At 32.0% G+C, this 26170-nt stretch overlaps 1 protein-coding gene and 1 long non-coding RNA gene across 2 annotated transcripts in view; both read left to right on the forward strand.

The window, feature by feature from the left end:
• The window catches only part of LOC127715558 (medium-chain acyl-CoA ligase ACSF2, mitochondrial-like), a 28545-nt gene extending 18726 nt beyond the window's left edge, over positions 1-9819 (forward strand). The window contains exons 12-15 of the mRNA XM_052221646.1: positions 271-419; positions 1642-1783; positions 8739-8849; positions 9238-9819. Of these exons, the coding sequence (XP_052077606.1) occupies positions 271-419; positions 1642-1783; positions 8739-8849; positions 9238-9357 (522 nt within the window). The 3' untranslated portion in view covers positions 9358-9819. The remainder of the gene's footprint in view (positions 1-270; positions 420-1641; positions 1784-8738; positions 8850-9237) is intronic.
• An 8854-nt stretch (positions 9820-18673) lies between these two features.
• LOC127715602 (uncharacterized) lies at positions 18674-26170 on the forward strand. Its single transcript, XR_007988488.1, has 3 exons — positions 18674-18810; positions 25239-25419; positions 26082-26170. It is a non-coding gene; the product is annotated as an uncharacterized LOC127715602 (long non-coding RNA).

A 26170-nucleotide genomic window follows, 5' to 3' on the forward strand; every position in this document is an offset into this window, starting at 1 on the left:
GTAGGTGAACCATGAACTTAAATTTTCCTCAAAGGACACATTTCATATCAGCTTGTATGCAGACTTTGGCAAAACAAGTACAAGTATTTACTTTGAAAATTGTAAAATCAGAATGTTTAATTTACAGGATCTAAAAATATTTTTTGTCGTTATGTGATCCAATAAAATCATATCATAGATAACAAAAATAGGTGGATGATAAAATATACCAGAAACATTTTACGCTCTTTAATACATTGTAAAGGTAGACATTTCATTGGCTATTTTTAGACGAAAATTGTAGATGAAAATGGAAACATTTTACCAGTAGGAGAATCAGGAGAGCTGTGTACCAGAGGTTACATGACTATGCTGGAGTATTGGAATGATCCTACTAAAACCAATGAAGTTATTAAATCAGATAGATGGTATTATACAGGGTATGTAATACAAGTGTTGTTTTTTTTTTTTATTTTTAAAGTATTCAAGCAGGAAAATGAAGTTGATCAAATGCTAGTTACATTTTCATGCTTTCAATAATAATAATTTAACGTTCTTTGAGTTATTGTACGTACATGTATTATAAACCAGTTAGGTTGTTTATACCACTATAAGTCATTAAAGCCATTATTAAATTAAAACTACAAATGATATTAAAAATAAAGGGCATACTTTATGTATTACCAACATCATTGTTAGAAGAGCTTCAAAAATGTGTATACTATGGCAGATGTTTTGCAATATGCAACACATCACATATATATAGATTCCACCACTGCATCAAGTGTGTTACAATATTTCTCTAATCGAGACAGTTAAATTTTAAAATTTAAAGTGCGAGGCTTGCCGAGCTTTTTAAATAATTGAAATTAAACTTGAGAGTGCAGAAATATCATAATACACGAGTTATAGTGGTGGAACCTGTTTGTCTAATGATTCTTAGAAGATATCTAAACAAAATTTATCCTTCCTTTTCAAAGATTTGCAGAAAGTTGTGTTCTTTATTTGTGACGTCAGAGAGACATGGTCGTCTTCTTTCTTGACGTCACAATAGGAAATTCATAAGAAACCAAGAAAAATTTGATGTCATAATTAAATTTTGACCAATCATTTGCGGAGAACAAAGTTTTCTGTAGAGATGAGAAATATTTTTCTCAACCGATCGACAAATGTGAAAAAAGCATGAAAATTAAGAAAATGGCTTTTCGTTTGACTGATTGATTGAATATTCTGTTTTTTACATCAAGTGGCCTATAATACTGTTGCTGAAATGAAAAACTACAAAACACAACACAGAAAACATAAGACAGAGCAACACAAACTTAACCAAAAATCAAGGATAATCTCAGGTGCTCTAGATGGGTACACAGATCCTGTTCTATTAGTGGTAACTCTTGTGTTGCTTGTGGCTCACTTTGCTCAAATAAGCAACTTAGAACCTATCCATACACTACATTTGTAAAAAAAAAGTGGCTGTGACAGGTTAGAACTATGGAAGACAATTTCAAGCTTAATATTGTGATTTCAGTTGTTGGTTTTATCAAACTAATTGGACCATTGTAAATTTGTACAATTTGTTATTTTCTGTTTTTAACAGTTCAGGACAAAGTGATGGAGATTTTTTTCATACAACTTTATTCTTAATATTTATTGTTTTGACAGAGATATTGGTGAAATGGATGAGGATGGATTTTGTAGAATTGTTGGGCGTATCAAAGACATGATTATCAGAGGTGGTGAAAATATTTATCCATTAGAATTAGAACAGATTTTATATAAGCATCCCGATGTTAAAGATGTACAGGTTAGTAACAGCTAAAGGGTTTAAACAATAAAAGTTTCTCTTAGAAAATTTATGGTAAAATATTATTAGATTATTACATGGCATTTTTCATATCAGATGTATAATCAGCCCAAAGTTAATTATCAGCCCAAGAGCCGAGGTCTGATAATACATCTGATATGAAAAATGACATGTTATGATCTTTTTATCATATGCTTCAACAGATACATATATACTGGTTCTCAATTGGAAGTTCAAAAAGTGAAAAGTTTATGGACGACGGACGCCAAATGTAATACATCCAATATGAAATATTTCTATCATATGCCTCAACAGAGGAAAAAAAACAACCGTATAATATATTTTTATATTGACGATAAATGAAAATTTAACAAAACATAATGAACACTGTTTGGAAAAGTCAACATTTGTAAAGTAACTTTCTAAATTATGCTGGAAGCTTTGAAAAATGCATTTATTGTATTATTTATTTTTTTTTGCATTTTACATAATGTATTTTCCTGTTTCCTAATAATTGTTTTGTACCCTACATTATTATGTCCTTTTCACTGAAAATGTACCATTGAGGTGTATTTTCTGGAATTGATGAGTAACACCTGAATGCCATGTGATAACTTTACAGAAAGGCATGTGAAAATAGTCGGAAGCATGTGATAAATTTTTCATATCAGCCCGCTAAACACCATTTCAGAAAATATGGAATTCACGTAAATTTAATGCTATTATCATACTGTAAATATTATAAGTTATTTATTCTAAGTATATGATAATAAGAGATTATAACATGTCCTCTTCCATATCGGCCCTGGTATCCTCCCAAGACTCCCATATGATATGGGTTGAGGGCTGATACCAGGACCCGTATGGAAAAGGACATGTTATAATCTATTTATCACATATTATACAAATGATTAAAGAAGAAGATACAATTTTATCATTCCGTCTGGCAAGGTCCGCCACTGAAATAACATCATTATGAAGAAGCTCCCCAAACATTCAAAACTATAGTCCTTAAATATTATTATTATCAATGTCAGATTTTCTTTAAGTATTTGTGTTTTTTAATTCTTTAACAAATTCCACTGTCATTTCTATCGACGTTTCTTATCTGTCTTTCATTGTTGTTAGGAGGAATGTTATCGCATATTTGTAGCATTCTAGTCATATTCCTGCCCGGGGCAAATAACCAGTTATTGTGCCCTGTTTTGACGTCATAAGCCTTCCTAACAACAGTAACGTCATAAGCCTTCCTAACAACAGTAACGTCATAACAGGGCACAATAACAGGTTATTTGCCCCGGGTATGAATATGACTAGGGCAAATCTGTGGTTATTGCATATGCAAAATCCAATGTTTTCTTAACAAATATGTGATAATAGTCTCTTACACTATGGAATGACCAATATTGACCATTCATATTCATAACTTTTGTATAACCTCAACAATACCACAGCGATGAGACTTTGACATGCTTTTCCTGTAACTTTGGCATTAATAATTTGGTACGTTTAGTGATTAGATCAGTTTCATTGGGAACCACTAGTGATAAGTCAATGAGATTTGTTATTCAGTTATATTAGCAAAGTCCTAATTCATTTCTAATAAGAATTTTGGCCCTGTCAACCCAGTCATGGTCTATGTACTGAATTTTTACATAGTTTACATTTAAAAGGATGGAATTTGATCAGTTTAGGGGGAATAACAAATGATGTTTTGTTAAGGACTTGTAATAACATTGGCACATCTCAATTCCATGGAGATTTTTTTGGACCTCTCTATCTGTCATGGTCAATTGTCTTCAAAACTGTTGCATAGTTTACAAGTAAAAATTTGTAATTAGGTCAGGTTAAGGGCAAACACTTATAGTAAATAAATGATATTTTGTAGGCAGTTGTACTAGCATTGGTATATATCAGTACTATGGTGATCATTTGGCCTCGACACCTCAGTCATGGCTAATTGACTGAAAGTTTTGCATAGTTTACAAAGTTATGTGTTGCTATTAGTATTATACTGTCAAATTCTAATATGACGACCTTTATATCGTTAACCAGTATAATCAAAATATATCTACTTTTAGCACATACACATTAATACACAAAATTGGCTGTTCTGTGTTACACCCATTTTATATATATGACCAGGTAAACTAAATTTTTTACAGTAAAACCCACATTTCACATGGGCCAAGCTTGAAATACAATACGGTTATTTCTATTTTAATGCAAAATAAACAATTCAGTCCATTTCAGTTATTATTTCAATGTAAAATTTCATAAAATGAAAATTCTGCGAAATGATGTTATCGTCTTTGGCAACTATAAACAAGGTGACATCATATGTATGCTTCAGGCATCAAATGTATACACTGGGAGTTTTCAGGCTTCTTGTACACCTCAGAATGTAATAAATTAGACAAAAAGAACAGTTTTAGATGAAAAATGTTAGTTTTTTTATTTATTATTGAATAATATGATAATTATCAATATAATTATACTGGGGGTAAAATGGAACAGCAAAAAGAGAATCATGTGTATAGGGCTTTCACAGTTGACAAAATTACTGTATTTGTTCTATTACAATCGAAATTATTCATGGTAGCAGTAGATTTCTTTTCATTATATGATGGGGTGGGCATTTATAATCGATTATTTTATCTGGTGCTGTCAACGTATATTTGTTCCTAATAATATTTATTCCTGAGGGAAACAATATTATGATAATATATGTGCTGAGGAAATTCTGTCATGGAATACTTTTTCCATCTGTATTATATTTGTTCCACTGATATTAGGAACTTATGTTATATGTTGATTAGTATAACAAATGTTACTATTAAGCTGATGATTTGTTTACACCTGATTGATTATTATCTAAATCAAAACAGCGTTTTACATGCTGATTATATAATTATTATGTAATTTGAAAAGTGTTAATGAGTTAGATATATTCACCTGTACACAATACCTGAATGTACAAACAAACATGGAGGCTGATGAATATGAAAAAATATTTATGTTCCTTAATGATGGATCATATGTTGAAGGTAAGTAAATATGTTAACAAGTTCAGCTGTGAAATATAAATGTAAATTCTAATGAGACAAATATCATTTATATGTAAAATATGCATGCCAGTAATTGTGGATAATTTGAAATGATTATTTAATGTCAGCACGGGAACAATTATTTCCTATATTCATTCATGATACCTGTTCTTTTACTAGTATTATTTCTACTATAGTTATATCAGAATAATAATTTTACATACCAACTTACCATTCCGGCATTCGTAATAGAATAGATAGAACATAATAATATTTTTGGGTCGGAATAGATATTATATAATACTTTTTCCAATCGGAATAAATATTACATAATACTTTTTACAATCGGAATAGATATTACAATATACTTTTTTCATTCAGAATAGATATTTCATGATATTTATTCCTTTTAGAATAGATATTACATGATAATTTTTCCATTTGGAATAGACATTACATACTACTTTTTCCTTTTGGAATAGATATTACATAATATTTTTTCCATTCGGAATAGATATTACATGATACTTTTTCCTTTTGGAATATATATATTACATAATGTATTTTTTTTCATTAGGAATAGATATTACATAATACTTTTACCATGCCATAATAACACTTTGAAAAGGGTTTAACTTGCAAAAAAAAAAGAATATTTTCGGGTCGGAATAGATATTACATAATACTTTTTTACAATCTGAATAACTATTACATAACACTTTTTCCATTCGGAATAGATATTACAATAGACTTTTTCCATTCAGAATAGATATTACATAATATTTTTTCCATTTGGAATAGATATTTCATAATACGTGTTTCTTTTGGAATAGATATTACATAATACTTTTACCATGCCATAATAATACTTTGAAAAGGCTTTAACTTGCAAAAAAAAAAAGAATATTATCGGGTTGGAATAGATATTACATAATACTTTTTTTTACAATCGGAATGAATATTACATAATACTTTTTCCATTCGGAATAGATATTACAATATACTTTTTCCATTCAGAATAGATATTACATAATATTTTTTCCATTTGGAATAGATATTTCATAATACGTTTTTCTTTTGGAATAGATATTACATATTATTATACCTTACATGTATTATAAACAGTTGATTTGGGTAACATGTTATCACGTGACGTAATAATTCAGTCAATTTTCATTTAGTTGCAAGGAAGAACAAACAATCAATTAAACATATTTCAAAAAAATGTTTTATGAAACATTTCAATAAATTAAGGACCCTTAAAACACTTTATAGCCTTGAAAATTTTTAAAAAGAGCAAAAATACTGAATCCTTGTTTTCTTTTCATTGTGTAGGCATGAATGAAAATGATAAAAGGAGAATTCAGAAACGTACCGAGATGTTTGTAATCACAGAAGGAAAATTATATTATAAAGGTGGAAAATCTAACAAGGGAGAAAATAAATTAGTTATTGCCAGAGATCAAAAATCGTCTTATTGAAGCTTTGTCATATTGATAATGGATGCCATATGGGTATGGAGAAAACTTTTTACAAGTTATCAGAACGCTATTACTGGAAGGGCATGTCTAGTGATCTTAAGGATTACATTCAAAGATGTCAAAAATGTCAACAAACAAATAAAAAGGTCAAAACAACACCAACAGAGTTACAGCCTGTGCCTATTCCAAAATCAACCTGGAAGAAAATTGGAATTGATCTAATCGGCCCTTATACAAATAGTGAGGGGGAGCCAATATCAACCGACGGCTATCGTTATATTCTCACGGTTATCGATTACTTTTCCAACTATGTAGAAGTTTTTCCGCTTAAAAGGAAACAAGCATCTGAGGTCAGTGGTAGATTGTATGATTTATTTTGTAGACAAGGTGTTCCTCTTGAACTGGTCAGTGACAACAGGGGTGAATTTAATTCGAGGTTAACTGCTTCTTTGCAGGAACAGTATGGATATAAACACATCCTTATAACTCCTTACCATCCACAATCTAACGGAAGATGTGAGCGATACAATCAAACATTTAAGTCAATGTTAAATAAAACTGTTGAGGAAAAGCCAGTGAATGGGAAAAATTTGTACAAAAATGTGCCTTTGCCTACAATACCTCTAAGCAAGCAAGTACCAAGTATTCACCATTTTACCATATGTATTGGAGAAATACAATTATTCCAAATGAAAATCAGTTTGGCAACACAGTCAATACGTTTGAATCATTCAAAGAAATTACCTCTGATGAAATTGCAATAGTAGCTGAAACTATGACTACTATTCAAAAAGAAATAGTTGATGAGGTTACCAATAATGTATCCAGACAACAAGAGAGGCAGAAAATACAATTCGACAAAAAGCACAATGTTGTGAACAGTGCATTTAAAAAGGGAGATGTTGTTTTGGTAAAAAATATGAAAAAGAAGAAGACATTGGGAATGGCTAGATGGTTAGGACCATACATAATTAGTGGCATACCAAAACTAGGGACTATCACCTTTATTGATAGCAATGATAAAATTATTGGCAAATACCAGCAAAATAATATCAAGAGGTACAATCCTCCTGAGGAAAATAGTACAACGAATGAGAAATCTGACCATGAAGAAGTACATGGAGATGACATATATGACATAAATGATGAAAACAATAATATTGAAAATGATCTGGGTGACTATTTTTATAACTCAATCATCATATATGAATGAAATTAACATGATTAATGAGAATACGTTTGATATTGGCATAGAAGATTTGATTATGCCATCACCTTCACCAATAAAGGATACTGATAATAAACAAATCGAAACTGATGAAGAGAAAGATTCCGGCCATGTATGCAGACCAAAGAGAAAAGTTATTGAGAGGAGAAATAGCATTTATGAATATTTCCCTGTACTTAAAAAATCCAAATCACAACAATTTGTTTGCTTGTAAAATGTGCATCAATTTAGTACTGATTTGTATTTATGTTATTATTAAAGCAATTTACCCGTAATTTCTGATTACTTTCATTTTAATGAATGACATGTCAAATTGTCAAAATGATAAAAGTCAATTGTTATACCAGTCATAGGATAAAACTTCCAGCATAATATTTATTCCAAAGATACTTAATTATGTAACAAAACTTCCTACTGGAATTTATTTTATGTGATAAAAAGGCCGAGGCATCGGTCCTTTTATTATGCTTATGGAATATATATCACATAACATTAATTCCAGTTGGAATTTTTGTTACTTAATAAATTATCTTTGGAATAAATATTATGGTGGAACTTCTATTCTGTGACAATGCAATAACCCATGATTAATTGAAAACAAATCTATGGCTGCCATGAATTATTTCTTATATAACATATAGGCAAGAAATATAAGGACACTTGAAAATGAATATGTGTTTAAGCACTGCTGTTTACTTGAATCATTTCAGACTTGATAAATGTGTTTACACCTGTTTCATTTACTTTGAATGAAGTATTAAGTTAAATATTGGAATGAATTTAAGATAACATGGCATTGACTGATACTTAAGGTTAATGATGTATACAATTTTTGACACAAGTAAAAAAAAATATATTTTTTTTCTTATGATTTAGTTGTTGCATAAGTCCCTGTCATAAATTGGGCCACCCTTAACAAATTCTTTGTTTGATGTTGCCTACCCATGCCTTGTTGGGTTGGGAAATCGAAGGTAGGTAGGGATTTTTTTTTTTTTTTTGGCCAACAACATAATTTACATATTTTAGACAAGAAAAAGGTGTTAGAGCATGAAAAAATATTTGAAACGATTCATGTCATAAAATTTTTCAGGTAGGCTGCTTTTTAGGTGGGAAGGTAGGCAACTTTAAACAATCTAAATTTTATTTTTGTAGTATCTACAATTGTGGTACAGTTTGATATCATTTTTCTTTTCTAATAGGTAGTAGGTATACCAGATGAACGATTAGGAGAGGATATATTTGCTTTTATAAAGTTAAAGGATGGTCATTCATGTTCAGAAGAGGATATAATGAAGTATTGTAAAGAAAAGGTACTGTAGGAATATCGCTTATAATATAAAAATAAGAAGATGTGGTATGATTGCCAATGAGACAACTCTCCACCAGAGACCAAATGGGTTTAATCACCAACAATAAATCAATCACTTCAGGAATCCTTTTGTAAATGGGACAATATTGTAGAAGGTAAACAGATAAAAAACATGAAGTTTTTTTGCCCCCGCTGTAGCGGAGGGGCATTAAGTTTTACACTTGTCCATCAGTACGTCCGTATGTCCCCAAATTGGTTTCTGTTCTCTTACTTTAGTTTTCCTCAACCAAATGATATGAAACTTATACACAAGTACCATCTGTGTCCCATGGACACATTCCCAATTTATTTTTCTTAATGTTGACATTGTTATACCTATATATTCACAGATGGCTCGATATAAAATTCCAAGATTTGTGAGATTTGTGACAGACTTTCCACTTACAGTAACAGGCAAAGTACAGAAATTTAAGTTACAGGAAATAGCAGAACAAGATTTACAAAGTTGATGGATGTGTCAAAACATGAAAAAGTCAATCATAAATGATGGATGTGTCAAAACATGAAAAAGTCAATCATAAATGATGAGTGAATTATAAGCTTATAAAATTTATTGTAATGCCTTAAATATAAAAGTATTATAAACAGCTTGATTTGTGACAGAATTCCAGCTTACAGTAACCGGCAAAGTGTAGACATTTAAGTTACGATATATACAAGAACATGATTATGTGTATTCAAGTATAACTAAATTGAAATGTTAAAAACATGAAAAGTGGATCCTCAATATTGGTGATAACCTTAAAAAAACATATGTTATGCCTTAAATAGTAGAGATGGTTTGATGAAAAGATTATCTCTTAAGGTAATTCATGTGATTCATCCATCTGATTTGTAGAAAGGAATGAATCATGTTACTATTTAGTATTTTAAGTAGGGCCCCGTCTTCAAAATTTTGCATTGCATGGCTATACAATTGAATACCAGAATGTATTGACATGTGATTTCTTCAATAATAAGCCAAAAAACTCACATTTTGCACCTAGAAATCTTCTTTTTATCAAGTTTTATTACATTCTGAAGCGGACAAGAAGCCAGAAAACCTCTGGTGTTTTTGTTTGATGCCGGAAGCATACCTATGACGTCACCTAGTTTAGGCGCCAAAGAAGATAACATCATTTCGCTGAAGTTTCGTTTAATGAATATTTTACACTGACTAAACTTGAATGATTTGTTTATTTTGCATTAGAAAAGAGATAACTGTATTATATTTGAAGCGTTGTGGAGGTCCATTGGAAGATTTACTGTCGCAAATATCCGTTTACCTGTCTCCGCTACGCGTCGCCAGGTAAACTAAATTTGCGACAGTAAAACTACCGATGGACGTCCGCAAAGCTTCAAATACAATACAGTTATGTCTAAAATGATCTGTCACAATATTGTAATACAGCCATGAAAAGGTTTAAGATTTTTATGCCCCCGCTGTAGCGGAGGGGGCATTAAGTTTTACCTTTGTCCGTCTGTACGTCCGTACTTACGTCCTAAAATTGGTTTCTGTTCTCTAACTTTAGTTTGCCTCAACCAAATGGTATGAAACTTATACACAATGCTAATTACCACAAAACACAGATCAAGTTTAAATTTTGGTGGCATCACTTTAACCGTTCTAGAGTTATGCCCCTTTACAAATGGAAAAATTGCTAAATTTTTTGTTTCCATTCTCTTACTTGAGTTTGCCTCAACCAAATGTTATGAAACTTATACACAATGCTTATTACCACAAAACACAGATCAAATTTGAATTTTGGTGGCGTCACTTCTGCCGTTCTAGAGTTATGCCCCTCTACAAATGGAAAAATTGCTGAATTTTTTCGTTTCCATTCTCTTACTTTAGTTTGCCTCAACCAAATGTTATGAAACTTATACACAATTCTTATTACCACAAAACACAGATCAAGTTCGAATTTTGGTGGCGTCACTTTTGCTGTTCTAGAGTTATGCCCCTCTACAAAAGGAAAAATTGCTGAATTTTTTGTTTCTGTTCTCTTACTTTAGTTTGCCTCAACCAAATGTTATGAAACGTATACACAATGCTTATTGCCACAAAACTCAGATCAAGTACAAATTTGGGTAGCTTCTCTTTTACAGTTAAAGTTATATCCCTTTATAACATTATATGCAAGAGGGGGCATAATCTGTGTCCCATGGACACATTCCCCATTTATTTTTTATTATTATAATTTTGTTTATGTATATTCTCAAAATATATTTTTTAATTTGTTGTAACATTTAGGGTGTCTTGATTCTGTTCAACAATCTATTTTATGCATATTTTATGCTATCAGGTTTTTTTTATTTTATAAGAACTTTGGTTTACATGATATAATTGTCTTGTTTAAAGAAAAAGCAATAGTTCAAAGGAGATGGTCCCTGGATGCAATACGTAGGCCCTATATCAATATTTGTAATTCTCTATCATTTGTAAAATGTTGGCTTTTCATTTTTACTCCATGACCAATGCAAATCAATGATCTAAAGTTGATGACATCATTTTGATTTGAATTTTATAACTATGTTTTTGAAATCGAAAACTATTATAAGTCTGTAATTGGTTTTCGAATATGGTATGGCATTATATATTTATGACAATATAAGTGAAAATAAATCTACATTTCAAGGAATTATTTTTCATATATGTATATATCAAAATATTTTTGGATTTTCATAGTCATTATTGCTCCTACTCCTTTAAGCAGTGCATTCATATGCACATGATTTAATTAATTATATATAATCTTAGACTATCCTTCATTATAAATTATTCAATTATTTGGGATCCACATCAAAAACAGCAAATTTCACAAATTGAAAAAGTCCGGAGAAGAGCAGCGTGCTTCTCATGCAACCGCTTCCATAACACCAGCTCAGTTACTGAAATGATGACAGACTTAAATTGGTACCCACTTGAAATTAGGCGTTTACGATACAGACTTGTCTTCTTCTACAAAATTATACATGAAATTGTTGCAGTCCCTACATATAACCTTTTGATCCCACTAGACAATAGAACTAGACATAACAATCCACACTCATTTAGGCAAATACAAACATCTAAAGACAGTTATAAATATTCATTTTATCCACGAACAGTTATAGATTGGAATCTTCTGCCACAACAAATAGTATCATGCAGTACAGTAACAGGGATTCAAGAGTATGATCTCAGAATTCTGCTCTCATCCCCATTTTCTATCCCTAACTATTTTGTTATCAAATGTATATAGTTTTATCTAAATGAAATTTTTTAAATGCACATACATTATTTTGATTTTTTGATTTTGTTTTTCTTTTTATTTTTCTTGCTACAATGTAAATTATAAAATTTTATAGTCGACGCCCCGCGAATAATCTTCAATAATTGAAGGATCGCTAGAAACTTAAAGAAGAAGAAATTCAACAATTAAGCAGTGCATTCATATGCACATGATTTAATTAATTATATATAATCTTAGACTATCCTTCATTATAAATTCAACAATTAAAACCATGTTAAGTGGTAACTGAGAATAGCTTTATTCAATCTTTACACAGTGTTTGCTTCCTTAAAGACAAACTACTATAAATTTTGACATTTTTAAAATTGTAGTTCCCAAGATTTATGTGTCTTGCCCAAAGTAAAGTTTTCTTTCATCTAATCCCCCTTTAATTTCATAACAATCAAACATCTGGTAAAGCTACCTTCTTTTCATTTCTTTTCAATTTGTTAAGTTTGAAATGAAGGAGACAGACATATCATGCACTAATGATGATGCTGTTAAATTATGATTTACAATGTAACAGGGAGTATTAAAAACACTGCACACATACAAAATAGGTCTTTTGCAGGTATCAGCAGGTCCTATGTCCCTACCTCATATAGAAAATATATAAGAAACGTTTATTGAATAATTACACCTTATGTAAGAATCCTGGGTTTTGATTGGTTGATAGCCAGTGTATTTTTCACCAATTTACTTTTATCAAATGAATATCGTTCATTTTTAAACATCGCCGGGGTATATGCAAAAAGGATATGCCTTTTTTACCCTCTCTGCCATGGTATTTGCCAAAAAATACTCGGGTTGTTGTCTCTTTGACACATTTCCCATTTCCATTCTCAATTTTATCTATCCGACTGGACGCTTGTAATGTCACGATCATCAATGCGTTTTGTACGTTAATATTCAGTGTAATCAAACAGATATAGCATGTTCTTGAGGGGTATTTGCGAAAAATGCTTGAGAATGAATTTCCCTCGCCTTACGGCTCGCAAAATTTAACATTCTCTCGACTGGTATTTTTCGCAAATGCCCCTCCTTAACATGATATATCTGTTCAAAATACCTGACACAATGGTTAGAAATAATTTTTATCTTTGTATGGTAGTAGGATAATCAATATTAATTCCTCTATTTTTGATGATTTATTTGTATATTTTACATATTTTTACAATTTTATATTTAATATTTTTATATTTGATATATTTATATATGGAGAAAAGTATATGAATGTTATATGTATTTGTTAGAATTGTAATACTACACACATATTTGATATACGAATTAAAAAATTTCTTGAAATCTATGAATCCTTTACCAGCTGGAGAAATCCTTGTTTTTATGCCCCCGCCGTAGAAGAGGGGGCATAAAGTTTTATCCTTGTACGTCTGTACGTCCCAAAATTGGTTTCCGTTCTCTAACTTAAGTTTGCCTCAACCAAATGTTATGAAACTTATACACAATGCTTATTACCACAAAACACAGATCAAGTTTGAATTTTGGTGGCGTCACTTTAACCGTTCTGGAGTTATGCCCTTTATAAATGGAAAAATTGCAAATTTTTAGTTTCCTTTCTCTAACTTGTTTATGTATAAATTAAAAGCAATATGTCCATGCAGATTCTTTATTTTTAAAGGAAGAATCTTCCTCTTTTAAGTGAATTAAATTGATTTCAGAGATAAAAAGACAAGGACTTTTTGCATCTACAAATCATAAGTCCATCTTTAAAAAATACAGCACAAACAGAGACTTGTCATCAGACATTTCATTTCACTGTGACCACAATGCTCCTAAATATTTTGGGTTTAACACCACAACATTCCTGAATGTATTCATGGTATTGGGTTTTATTGAATGGAGACATATTATCATTTGTGTCACAAACCAAGACAGTCATTCACTGTTTTCTTAAAAAAAAATCATTTAAATAAATATATATATATAACAGCTGTTTTATTTGATATACCTAAATGTCCAAATGAGCTATTGCCATCACTTTACGTCTGTTGTTGTAAACTTTTTCAAAGATCTTATACTCTGAAACTACTCAACCAATTTCAATCAAACTTGGGCATGTTGGGGTGAAGGATCCTTATGGTATCTAGTATAAAGTTTGTGTTTTTTATTATGCCCCCGCCGTAGTGGTGGGGGCATTAAGTTTTACCCTTGTCCGTCTGTACGTATGTCAGTCCGTACGTCCAAAAATTGGTTTCCGTTCTCTAACTTGAGTTTGTCTCAACCAAATGTTATGAAACTTATACACAATGCTTATTACCACAAAACACAGATCAAGTTAGTATTTTGGTGGCGTCACTTTAACCGTTCTAGAGTTATGCCCCTTTATACATTTGTAAATGGAAAAATTGCAAAATTTTTAGTTTCCGTTCTCTAACTTCAGTCTGCCTCAACCAAATATTATGAAACTTATACACAATGCTTATTACCACAAAACACTGATCAAGTTTGAATTTTGGTGGTGTCACTTTAACCGTTCTAGAGTTATGCCCCTTTATAAATGGAAAAATTGCAAATTTTTAGTTTCCTTTCTCTAACTTGTTTATGTATAAATTAAAAGCAATATGTCCATGCAGATTCTTTATTTTTAAAGGAAGAATCTTCCTCTTTTAAGTGAATTAAGAGTAAAAAGAGTCTTTATAATGAAAAAACTGAGATTTGGGGTATATGTCAATAAGACAGCAACTCAGCAACACAAAAGATATCTATAGAGGTTAACATACAGTCTTCAACCATTGTCAGTTTAGCTCACCTGGCCCAAAGGGCCAAGTGAGCTTTCCATCACTTGGCGTACGTCGTCTGTCGTCCGTTAACTTTTACAAAAATCTTCTCCTCTGAAACTACTGGGCCAAATTTAACCAAACTTGGCCACAATCATCACTAGGGTATCTAGTTAAAAAAATGTGTCTGATGACCCCGCCCACCAATCAAGATGGCTGACATGGCTAAAATAGTACATAGGGGTTAAATGCAGTTTTTGGCTTATATCTCTGAAGCTAAAGCATTAAGAGCAAATTTGACAACAGGTAAAAATGTTCATCAGGTTAAGATCTATCTGCCCTGAAATTTTCAGATGAATCAGACAACCTGTTGTTGGGTTGCTGCCCCTGAATTAGTAATTTTAAGGAAATTTTGCAGTCTTTGGTTATTATCTTGAATATTATTATAGATACAGATAAACTATAAACAGCAATAATGTTCGGCAAAGTAAGATCTACAAATAAGTCAAACATGACCAAAATGGTCGATTGACCCCTTTAAGGAGTTATTGCCCTTTATAGTCAATTTTTAACAATTTTTTGTAAATTTTTGTAATCTTTTACAAAAATCTTCTATTCTGAAACTACTCGGCCAAATTTAACCAAACTTGGCCACAATCATAACTAGGGTATCTAGTTTCAAAAATGTGTCCGATGACCCCGCCCGCCCAACAATCAAGATGGCCGACATGGCTAAAATAGTACATAGGGGTAAAATGCAGTTTTTGGCTTATATCTCTGAAACTAAAGCGTTTAGAGCAAATTTGACAACGGGTCAAATTTTTCATCAGGTTAAGATCTATCTGTCATTGTTGGGTTGCTGCCCCTGTATTAGTAATTTTAAGGATATTTTTCAGTTTTTTGTTATTATCTTGAATATTATTATAGATAGAGCTAAACTGTATACAGCAATAATGTTCAGCAAAGGTAGGTCTACAAATAAGTGAACATGACCAATATGGTCAATTGACCCAATAAGGAGTTATTGCCCTTTAAAGTCAAATTTAACAATTATTCATAAATTTTTGTAATCTTTTACAAAAATCTTCTCTCCTGAAACAACTGAGACAAATTTAACCAAACTTGGCCACAATCATCACTAGGGTATATAGTTTTAAAAATGTGTCCGATGACCCTGCCTGCCAACCAACATGTCAGACATGGCTAAACATAGAACTTGGGGGGAAAATGCAGTTTTTGACATATCTCTGAAACTAAAGCAAATGTATAACGGTTGCATTATTTCATGCATCAATTGTAAATTAAAATATCAGGTGAGCGACACAGGCTCCTTTGAGCCTCTAGTTAAGTAAAGTTCTGACTGGTATTATAAAAGATAAAGAGATTTAGTATGATTGCCAATAAGACAATTATCCACTAGAGTCCAAATGAGATGGATGTAATAAACTACAGGTTGCTGTAAGGGCTTCAACAATGAGCATAAACCCATACTTTGTAGTCTGCTATAAAATGCCTGGACATGACAAAATGTAAATGTTCCAAAAACAACCACCTGATTTGTGACAGCAGTAAAGGAAAAACAAATATTGTAAATTCAGAAATTATTATGAAATTTTTATGATTGCAAAAATTGGGACAAGGCAGGTATTTCAAAAATAAGAACATTTGCTTGCATTATTTGTATATAGCATTTCCTGATGATGAATGGCTGTTTAATTTTCAACTGCTAATTAAATGCATATTCAGGATGAGAAAATTTTAATATAATATGAATATTTATCCTGCTTTATACTAGACTGACACACTGAGCAGTATTTTTGATATGCAAGTTAAAAAGGTAACAAACAGTCTGTAGGAAAACATTTGCCTACCTGGACACATTATTCTGACTCCAATCCGACCAGTCTTTGCTCTTACTACTTACTGCCCTGTGCTGGTGGGTAGCAGCAAATACCAATTTCAGACTGGGTTCAAACCCATGACCTCTTGCAATCAAAGCAAACATGAGACCACTTAGGTGGAAGAATTTCCTGAAATTGCAATAATTAAGCTTTTTATTAATTCTTAACCTATTTTTGAATAGTCAGGGTTTTACATCACCCTTTTAGAACCACCTCACCAAAGGCATTACAAAATTTTATATCTTAAAAAATCATAATAGATAGATAGAAACTTAAATAAGCAAAAAAGATCAGCAAAACATGACCTTCCATTAAGACAATATGGAGTTATTGCCCTTTGATGACGATTTTTTACCCCATTTTTTTTTTGGCGTTTTGCCTTCTATGATAAAAATTATAATAGATTAAAAGACACTTTAAATCACAAAAAAGATCAGCAAGGCAAGATCTACTAACAAGTCAAATTTTGTCGATATAGTTTGTAGACTGTCACTTTTTATAGGAGTGATTGGCCTTAAATGAGGATTTTATTTACCCTCTTTTGTGTTTTGAGCAAAAACTAAAGAAGAGAGAGTGAAACTAAACAAACTAAATGATGAGCAGTTATAAAAGATCAACAAAACAGATAATTTTGTCATGAATTCTATTCTCATCTACAATGTTGGAGAGTGTCCTTTGTTGATTATGCACCGATATACCAAGGTGAGTGACACAGGCTCTTTAGAGCCTCTATATATAGTTATATATAATAGCCATAAAGTTATTTGTAGGAACCTTTTTTTAATCTGATCAAGTATGATAGTCAACAATGTGACCGAGGTTTTCACACAAGCAATTCCCTATCTATTATGCTATGGGAATCATCTGTTTGTACGAAAATCAAGATATTAAGAGAAAGGCATCCAATGAGGTCAGTTTTAACATATGGTTTGGTTGGGTGTAAAGCTTGAAAGACATCCTTCAAAAAAGGATTGCTGAATTTATTTCTTATCTCCAATAGTTTGAAATTTTGTTAGGAATAAGATCTTGTACCTCAAAATAAATTCAATATCAGTTTTAGAATATGTTGCCAGTCCCCTCTCAAGTTTTCAAAATGCACTTCACCCAACAAATTTTAGAACAAAAGTTGAAGAATTGTAAATGACCCATTTTCAATCCTCCCTCTTTTTTTATCTGCAAACATTGTATTGGGTTTGATTTGTTCTGTTTTTCCAAGTTCACTAAGTTAAAAGTAAAATAACAAAAATACCGAACTCAAAGGGAAATTCAAAACGGAAAGTCCTTTATAAAGAATAATCTTTTCATTTCATTCAACATATGGATTGGAATATTTTGGGTAAAGATGTGAGCAAATGAATTTATTTTGCAAGCTTAGAGTCTTTATTATCATGACCTCCAAAAGCAGTGTTAGCTTCCTATGCTGCCAACTTTTCAGCACTTTTGAAATATCAATGATATTTTTCTCTGAAATTCAAGCTGATCATACAATCTAGATCCAAAGAAAAAAATTATCCTAAAACTGTAATGTTTGAACTGGACCAGTTAACAAACATTTCCGCACACAAAATTAAACAAACCATTTACCGAGATAGATTAAATTAAAACTGATTTAAGCCTTCTTTTAAAAAAAAACCATTCTATAGAATAGAATGTGTTTTTTTTCAAAATCTATTAGTTATATATAACAATCTTTCTTTATAAATTTTTTTCTAGGTAGTACATTAAATAATATAAAAGTATAGTATTATCTCCCATAAATCTCCATTTCATATATGTGAAAAAAATATGTAGAAAATAACTTTTCTTGTGTTCAGATATTAATCAGTTCAACATGTTAAATATTTTATACAATGATTTTTTTCATACAGAACCTATTTTTTTGGTAAATTAATACAGCAGATGGAAAGACAATAAGGTCACAGGTGTAACATCACCCACAGAGAAAGTTTCAAGAAAGATGGATCACATTTTAAGATTTACGATTTACTGTATCTTTTCTATAAATCTTGGTAAGTGAATAAATAGACTGTAGGATAAAGGTTATAATTTAACAGTTGCTTTTGTGGTGAATATCAATTTGTTGAATTGCTTATTTATAGTTTGAAACTAAACTTGAATGGTTTTTATTTTGGTTTTTCTTATACTTCTACTTCTACTTTTACCACTGAGTGACTACTATGGCAAGCCGTTTTACTATTTATTCTAACTTGAAAATATCTAATAAACTTTATAAGATATCTCATATAGTTTATAAGATATCTTATATAGTTTACAAGATATCTCATATAATCTTCTTTATAATATATCTTATAAATTATATGAGATATCTTATATAAAAAATATTTATAAGGTATATTATAAACTTTATAAGATATCTTATAAACTTTGTAAGATATCTTATATACTTTATGAGATATCTTATGCAGTTTAAGATTATATGAGATATCTTATACTCTTTATAAGATATGACCACCGTTATTTGGTTGACTATCCATGTCACTGTGCGCTTGCATACTTAACAAGTCCAAAATAATTTTAACAGAAATGAAAAATAAAAATTGTGCTGTACATAACATATAGACATGGTGCAAATTAAAACATGGGACTTGAAATTTAATGTGCATGCAGTGGTCTCTTTACCGAGTCAAGACTTTCTGCAGCGGTCACCGAGGCAGGTAAGGTGTTCCAATCTCTTATCGTTCTTGAGTAGAATAACTCTTTCCTGGTTCTGGTCTTGCAAGATGGTGTTTATAAAGAGTGAACGTTGGTTTGTCTTGATAATCTGTCGGGTGGTATCAGTTTGTCGCCAGCCTCAATCTACTTCCTCATTCGAAATTTTGTATAAGAGGGTTGTCTAGCGTTCTTTCATCTCTCCACTAGTGTTGGCCATTGTAATGTTTGTAGCATAGATTCAACTGATGATGTGTTGTGGTACCTGTTTGTTACATACCTTGCTGATCTTCTTTGTATCATTTCTAGTTTATGCTTGTCTTTTTGTAGGTGAGGATCCTATACTGAACTTGCATATTCAACTGTTGGTCTTACTAAAGCTGTATGTGCCTTTTCCTTGATCTCACTGTTTGCTATATTTAAGTTTCATTTAACGAATCCCACTGTCCTATTAGCTTTCTGACAGAAGTTGTTTATATGAGCACCCCACTTTAGATCAGATGTTATGGTAACTTCCACATATTTGGCTGATGATACATGTTCTAAGTTGTGGCCATGGAGGATGTTATTTTTGTGTATTGGTTCCTTCTTTTTTGGTGGTTGGCAGAACTACACATTTATCGGGATGGAACTGCATCATCCTTTTTTCCTCCCACGTGGCTAGCTTGTTGAGGTCTTCTTGTAGACTGTTGCTTTCTGATGAGACAGTGATGTATGCAAAAGTGTCATCTGCATATAGCCTCACTTGATGAAATGTTGTCCGGCATGTCATTGATGTAGAAAAGGAAGAGGCTGGATCCCAGTACTGATCCCTGCGGGACTCCGGACTCTATCTACATTTATGATGTCAGACTTCTCCCCTTCTATGACCACGCGCTGTGTTCTATCAGAAAGAAAGCTTTTTATCCAAGCATTTGTTTTTCCTTTGATTCCATAATGATAAAATTTATGGATTAAGAGACTGTGGTTTACTTTGTCGAATGCCTTCGAGAAATCCATGATGAGGCCGTCTGTTTGTTGTCCATTGTCAAAGTTCCTCGTGATGTCGTCGATGAACTTCACTAGTTGTGTCTCGCATGACAATTGTTTTCTTAACCCATGCTGCATTTTGTAGAGGATGTTATTCTTATATATTCGTATCTGCATGATTCATTATGTGGCTGGTGACTATATACTCCATAATTTTGCAGCAGATGCAGGTAAGAGATACAGATCTATAGTATTAGCTTCGAATCGTTTGCCTTCCTTAAAAAACTGGGCATACATTTGCTGTTTTCCATATCGTTGGTACTATTCCAGTTTCATATAATCTTCTATATATCATTGTTAGGATTGGTGATACTTGTAATGCCAATTTCTTTTGTACTCTAGGTGTTAAGTTGTCTGGGTTGCTGCTTTATGTTGGTTTAGTGCTAATAGTAGCTTTTTGGTTCCATTTTCTGTGATGATTATGTCTTTTGTTGTCTGTCTGTACCAATTCACTCTGCGCATTACAACGTATTTGCGTCGTTGTTCTGTTTAAGACGTCACTATAGGAAAAGTAATCTGAATTACAGCCTCAGATATTATAGGGTAGGATAGTATAGTTTGATATTAACAAACTAATTAAGTTCTTCGAGATTATTTTCAGTAACTGCAAGCAATCTTTGACGCAATATTGTTTATTATTTGATATTCTTTTGTCTTTTTAACTGGAATTAGAAGGGTAAATCGCTGTCCATGTACTGAATTTCATCATACAGTTATGAACTACCCTTGTTATTCTGTGATGAAGGGTGTTTGTAACATGATACATATATAATTGTGTTTTTATTGATTACTTTATTAATAAGAAAATCAATGTTAGTACCAACAAAGACACTATTGAAAGAACTTATATATACTACAATGCTGAATTGATAAGAACAGTGTATCTGAATTTATGGGCTCTATTAACAACATGACGCTATCTACGATATGTGCTGCAAACGTTTAATATCAAGGACTGTCTCTACCTTTTCACACCTCCGCATCAAAGGCACCGAATTTGTAATTAACGATCGGTTATTGCATGTTCACTGTTTGAATATGGTACTTTGCCTTTGGGTAAATCTATGCTATTGACAATATAATGACAGATTAGTACCCAGTGATAGATTAACTGATAAATTCATCTAAATTTTAAATTGCATTTCATATTATACACCATTTTTGGCAACCTAGGTGGGGAAAAAAGGGGAGCTGCAGATGGCTCTTGACTGATTTGTGATCACTTTACTTGATTGTGATGCATAACAATACAGGAACAAGTTGGCTATTTAATTGGTGCTATTTATGCCCATAGAGATTTCTACATCTAATTGAATGCGAAATGACAGTTATTTTGATTGCTTTACCTTTGAAACAAAGCGGCAAACAAATATGGGCTTAGTTTTTATAATATAGGCTATGTGAAGAAATATGTACAAAATAACTTTTCTTGTGCCCAACTTGAAAAAAAACTCAACAAAGATTCAAGACTTATATCAATGTACGCCAGACGCGCGTTTCGTCTACAAAAGACTCACCAGTGACGCTCGAATAAAAAAGTTAATAGGCCAAATTGATGACCTAAAATTCCGAAAAGTTTTACCAAATACATCAAAGGTACTTTATTCCTGGGGCAGAAAACTTTATATTTCGAACGATTCAAAGTTAAGTAAACAGCTAATTTATAAATAAGAGCATATCAATGATATTTCATGTCAACACAGAAGTGCTGGTTACTGGGTTTGTTAATTTATATTGGAAGTTTTTTTTCATTTTAATGTTGTCAGTGACTTATGCCCTGTCGTATGTAGACAGCATACCGTTGTTTTTAAAATATCATTTATATTTGTAAATGAAATTCCATGTGACACGTTGGAATGTGCGGCGTGGCGTCGACAGCTGATACATGAATTACTTCTCAATCAGTTCCAAACTTCTATCCAATAGCGTATGTCATGAACATGCATCAATCTTTAACATGTAAATTCACAGAATAAGGTACATTTTCGGTCATTTTTGGCCATGTAAATTCACCAAAAGCAACAAATTTATATCATTCCATTATCAATTATAACTTTTAAACTGAGCCTCTTAAAAATGTCAATTGTTGATTGTGCAATTCGACTTCAACAATACATACAAAGAATAAAACAGGAACCACAAACACCAAAATATTTCACAATTCAATAGACCACACCAACCACCACGCTCTTCTCCACCCGAAACCGGATGAAAAACATTAACAAACTACAACGTACAATACATGGTACAGACAACTTGACTTGGAACATGAAAATTTCAACACCCAAAATAAACTATGATGGATAGTAATGGGTATATGGCATATATTGGTAGATTAAACCATTCATCTAGTGTTACCGATACAACGCAATGATCAAACAGTTCAGTATTTGACTGGAAGAAGTACCTGTGAACCGTCATATTCTCTTTAGGTTATTGTTACTACACTCACGCGCAATGTTCTATTTTTTAGAATAGTTGTGAATGTAAATTTTTTGAAAGTTGGTATTAGCTAGAACATGACAATTTTTCAAATGCTGCTTTCATATTTTTTCTTGTGGTTCGCATTATATGCTGCTAGGTCATTTAAAGCATCATTAACTAATTTCGAACATGAATACTGTCTATCGTAAGGTCAATTAGGAGTTCTCGTCAATTGATATCATAAGAGGCGTATTAATAGATGCAATGAATGAGCTTGATCTGAGCCAAGCATCTATCAGCAAAAACGCAGAAAGGATTACAGGTTAAATAAAATTAGCGACTAAACAGTTCATTAGTTCAAGTAGTGCCAAATATGGAGCAGGATTTGCTTACTCTTTCAGAGCACCTGAAATAACCCCCGGCCTTTGTTGGGGTTCATGTTGTTCAGTCTTTAGTTTTCTTTGTTGTGTCTTGTGTACTGTTGTTTGTATTTTCTTTGTTTTTCGTTTTTTTTTGCCATAGCATTGACAAGTTGTTTTCGACTTGTGAGTTTGAATGCCCCTTTGGTATTTTTCGCCTCTCTTTTACCAGCTTTTTTAAGCCATCTAACAAAACCGACAACAAATTTGGTGAGAGAATCATCACAGAGATTCAAACCTGAGAAGCAAAAATAAAAGAAGTACCATTTTACGTTGAGGAGATTACAATCGACCAGTTATAGACGGGGGAATGATATAAAAGGTAACCAACTGCCACAATCAATCAACAGAGAATTCATACAGATGTCTAATACACCACAAGAGACAGCATCTAATTGCTTACACATACTTTATCTGAACTCTGTTGGATAGTTGTCTCATTGGCAATCATACCACATCTCCTTAATTCTATATACTTGTTATTTACCAACAATCTAGGACACATAGAGAGATGTAAAACACCACCACCTATAGGAAATAGTGACCATGACATTGCACTAGTTAACACACCAGAAAACGTTAACAAACCAAAAAACCAACAAAGAGAAAAATATTACCTTTGGAAGAACGCAGACTTTGATAGTATAGGGAAACATCTAGACAGTAAAGTTGATAGTTTTAACAAAACACAGTTTGATGATTTTAACACCATGTGGGCATCAGCAAGGCAGATCATACAGGAATCCATGGACAAGTATGTACATAAAGATCACATGCTAGACAGTGGGAAATACCTTGGGCTCACCATCAACAAAGATCTCATCTGGCTGTATAAAACACATCAACAGAGCATCGGAAAAACTTCCAAGACACTTAGGTTTTTACGGAGAAATTTGGGCAGGTGTACTTCTGAATCAGAAACCACAGCATACTTAACCCTAGTAAGACCAACCCTAGAATATGCTTCTACTGTATCGGATCCGCACCAAATCACAATCATAAGATTTCAAAAAAAGTACAGAGACGAGAAGCTCGCGTTATCTATAGCTGCTACCAGGACAACTCTCCAGAATGTGTAACAAAGTTACTGGACCAATTAACCTCAGTGGGAATCGTTCCAGAACAGACGATAGAAACAGAGTCTTACTGTTGTGTTATAAGATACAACAACAGTTAATTGCTAGTTCGGGTCATTGGAGGACCAGAGTTGACATCACACACAGAAGGAATTATTTCCATCTAAAAGATTTGTTTAGAAGTTTAACTATTATAGATTAACTACTTCACGAAGTAAGATTTTCTTTTACTCTAGCGAACTGCTGGTGAAAAAACTATGATTTTGCTTAAATGTAAAAAAAATATTTAAGAAACGAACGAATGATGAAAGTTCAAAACAGTTAAAATACGTTTATCTTGGTGTGGTGATTAGTACACAAATAATGCAAAGATACTACGGCAAAAGAATATTAAGAAAATTCCATTAGGCTTACATTAAAAATTGTGTTACAATTTATAAATATATCAATATTGTGAAGTCATTACACGCTTGTTACTAACAGTTGTCGAGGTGAATAGAAATTAAAGTATTCTTGATTCATTATATTACAATATACTGTGGATTCATTTATTTTCGTGCGTACCAATTTTCGTGGATTGAGGAATAGTTGTATTTTCGTGGAAATTTGCATGATTTCGAGGTTTTGAAAACGTCTGCATACAACCTTAAGAAAATGTGCACTTCATTGAACATTTAAATTCGTGGTTCACGTATACCCACGAAATCCACGAAAATTGGTACCCGACAAATAATAATAAATCCACAGTATATGATAGTTAAGCTTTAAATAGATATCACCAAACCATAATTTAAAATCATATATAATTTCTTTACATAGTCCGAAGCCAATGTGCATTTCCGTGCTCAAGACAAAATGTAACTTATGACGGAGTAAATCCTGGTATTGACGCTATATACGGAACTCAAACAGATAAAACGATTCTACAAGTGTTCGATGCTAATACTATTCTGGCAGAATTCTATTGCGTGTCAAGATCGGGACCTTTCTATCTGTTACGGTATGAACAACTACATTTATTTATTTCCTGTGATGATAAATGTAATAGCTATTCAATAATTCAATTATCTTTCATTTGCACTTCAAATAATAATACTTTAGGCAGTTTTTGATATCGTTCAATGAAAAAAAAAAACTTTATGAGTTCAACTCGTGTAAAGCGCTTTTCGTTTCTAGATTTACCTTCATAAGGAACGTGCAAAGCTAAACATTTGAAAGACAGGAACGTTTGAATACGGGGGAACGATTGGTGCTATATGCCCATAATGGAAGTACATGATATACCCAAATTAATCTGAGGTCATCGTATTATGAGGGAGTTGGAACCTTAGTTTCTTCCTTATTTCTTTATAATCGGTGAATTTTATATGATTGATCTCTTTGCACTACCTTCAACAGAAAATAGTATATAAGGAAACATTTTTTTACATAATAAAAGCCCATTATGTTTAAAAAACGTATAATACTTATTTCTGAAGTAAACTTTAATTGTACTTCAAGATGAATCGTATGAGAGACCAAATAAAGTTCTGGTGAATAGTTCATATTCAAGTGCGCAAAAAATTGCCTGGTAAAAAAAAGAAAAAAGTATATAGAACAAAACAATATAAAAGCAACACCAAATCTTAGATACAGCATTTTATAAAACAGTTTATTTTGCAGTGAAAACAATGGGACCCATGACCTATACAGATGTAACAAAGATGTCATTTATAAACAGGCACCAGAAATCATTGTTGTATACAAGAGTC

This window comes from Mytilus californianus, unplaced genomic scaffold, assembly GCF_021869535.1.
Source record: "Mytilus californianus isolate M0D057914Y unplaced genomic scaffold, xbMytCali1.0.p SCAF_9, whole genome shotgun sequence".
In the NCBI taxonomy this organism is placed as follows: Eukaryota; Metazoa; Mollusca; class Bivalvia; order Mytilida; family Mytilidae; genus Mytilus; species Mytilus californianus.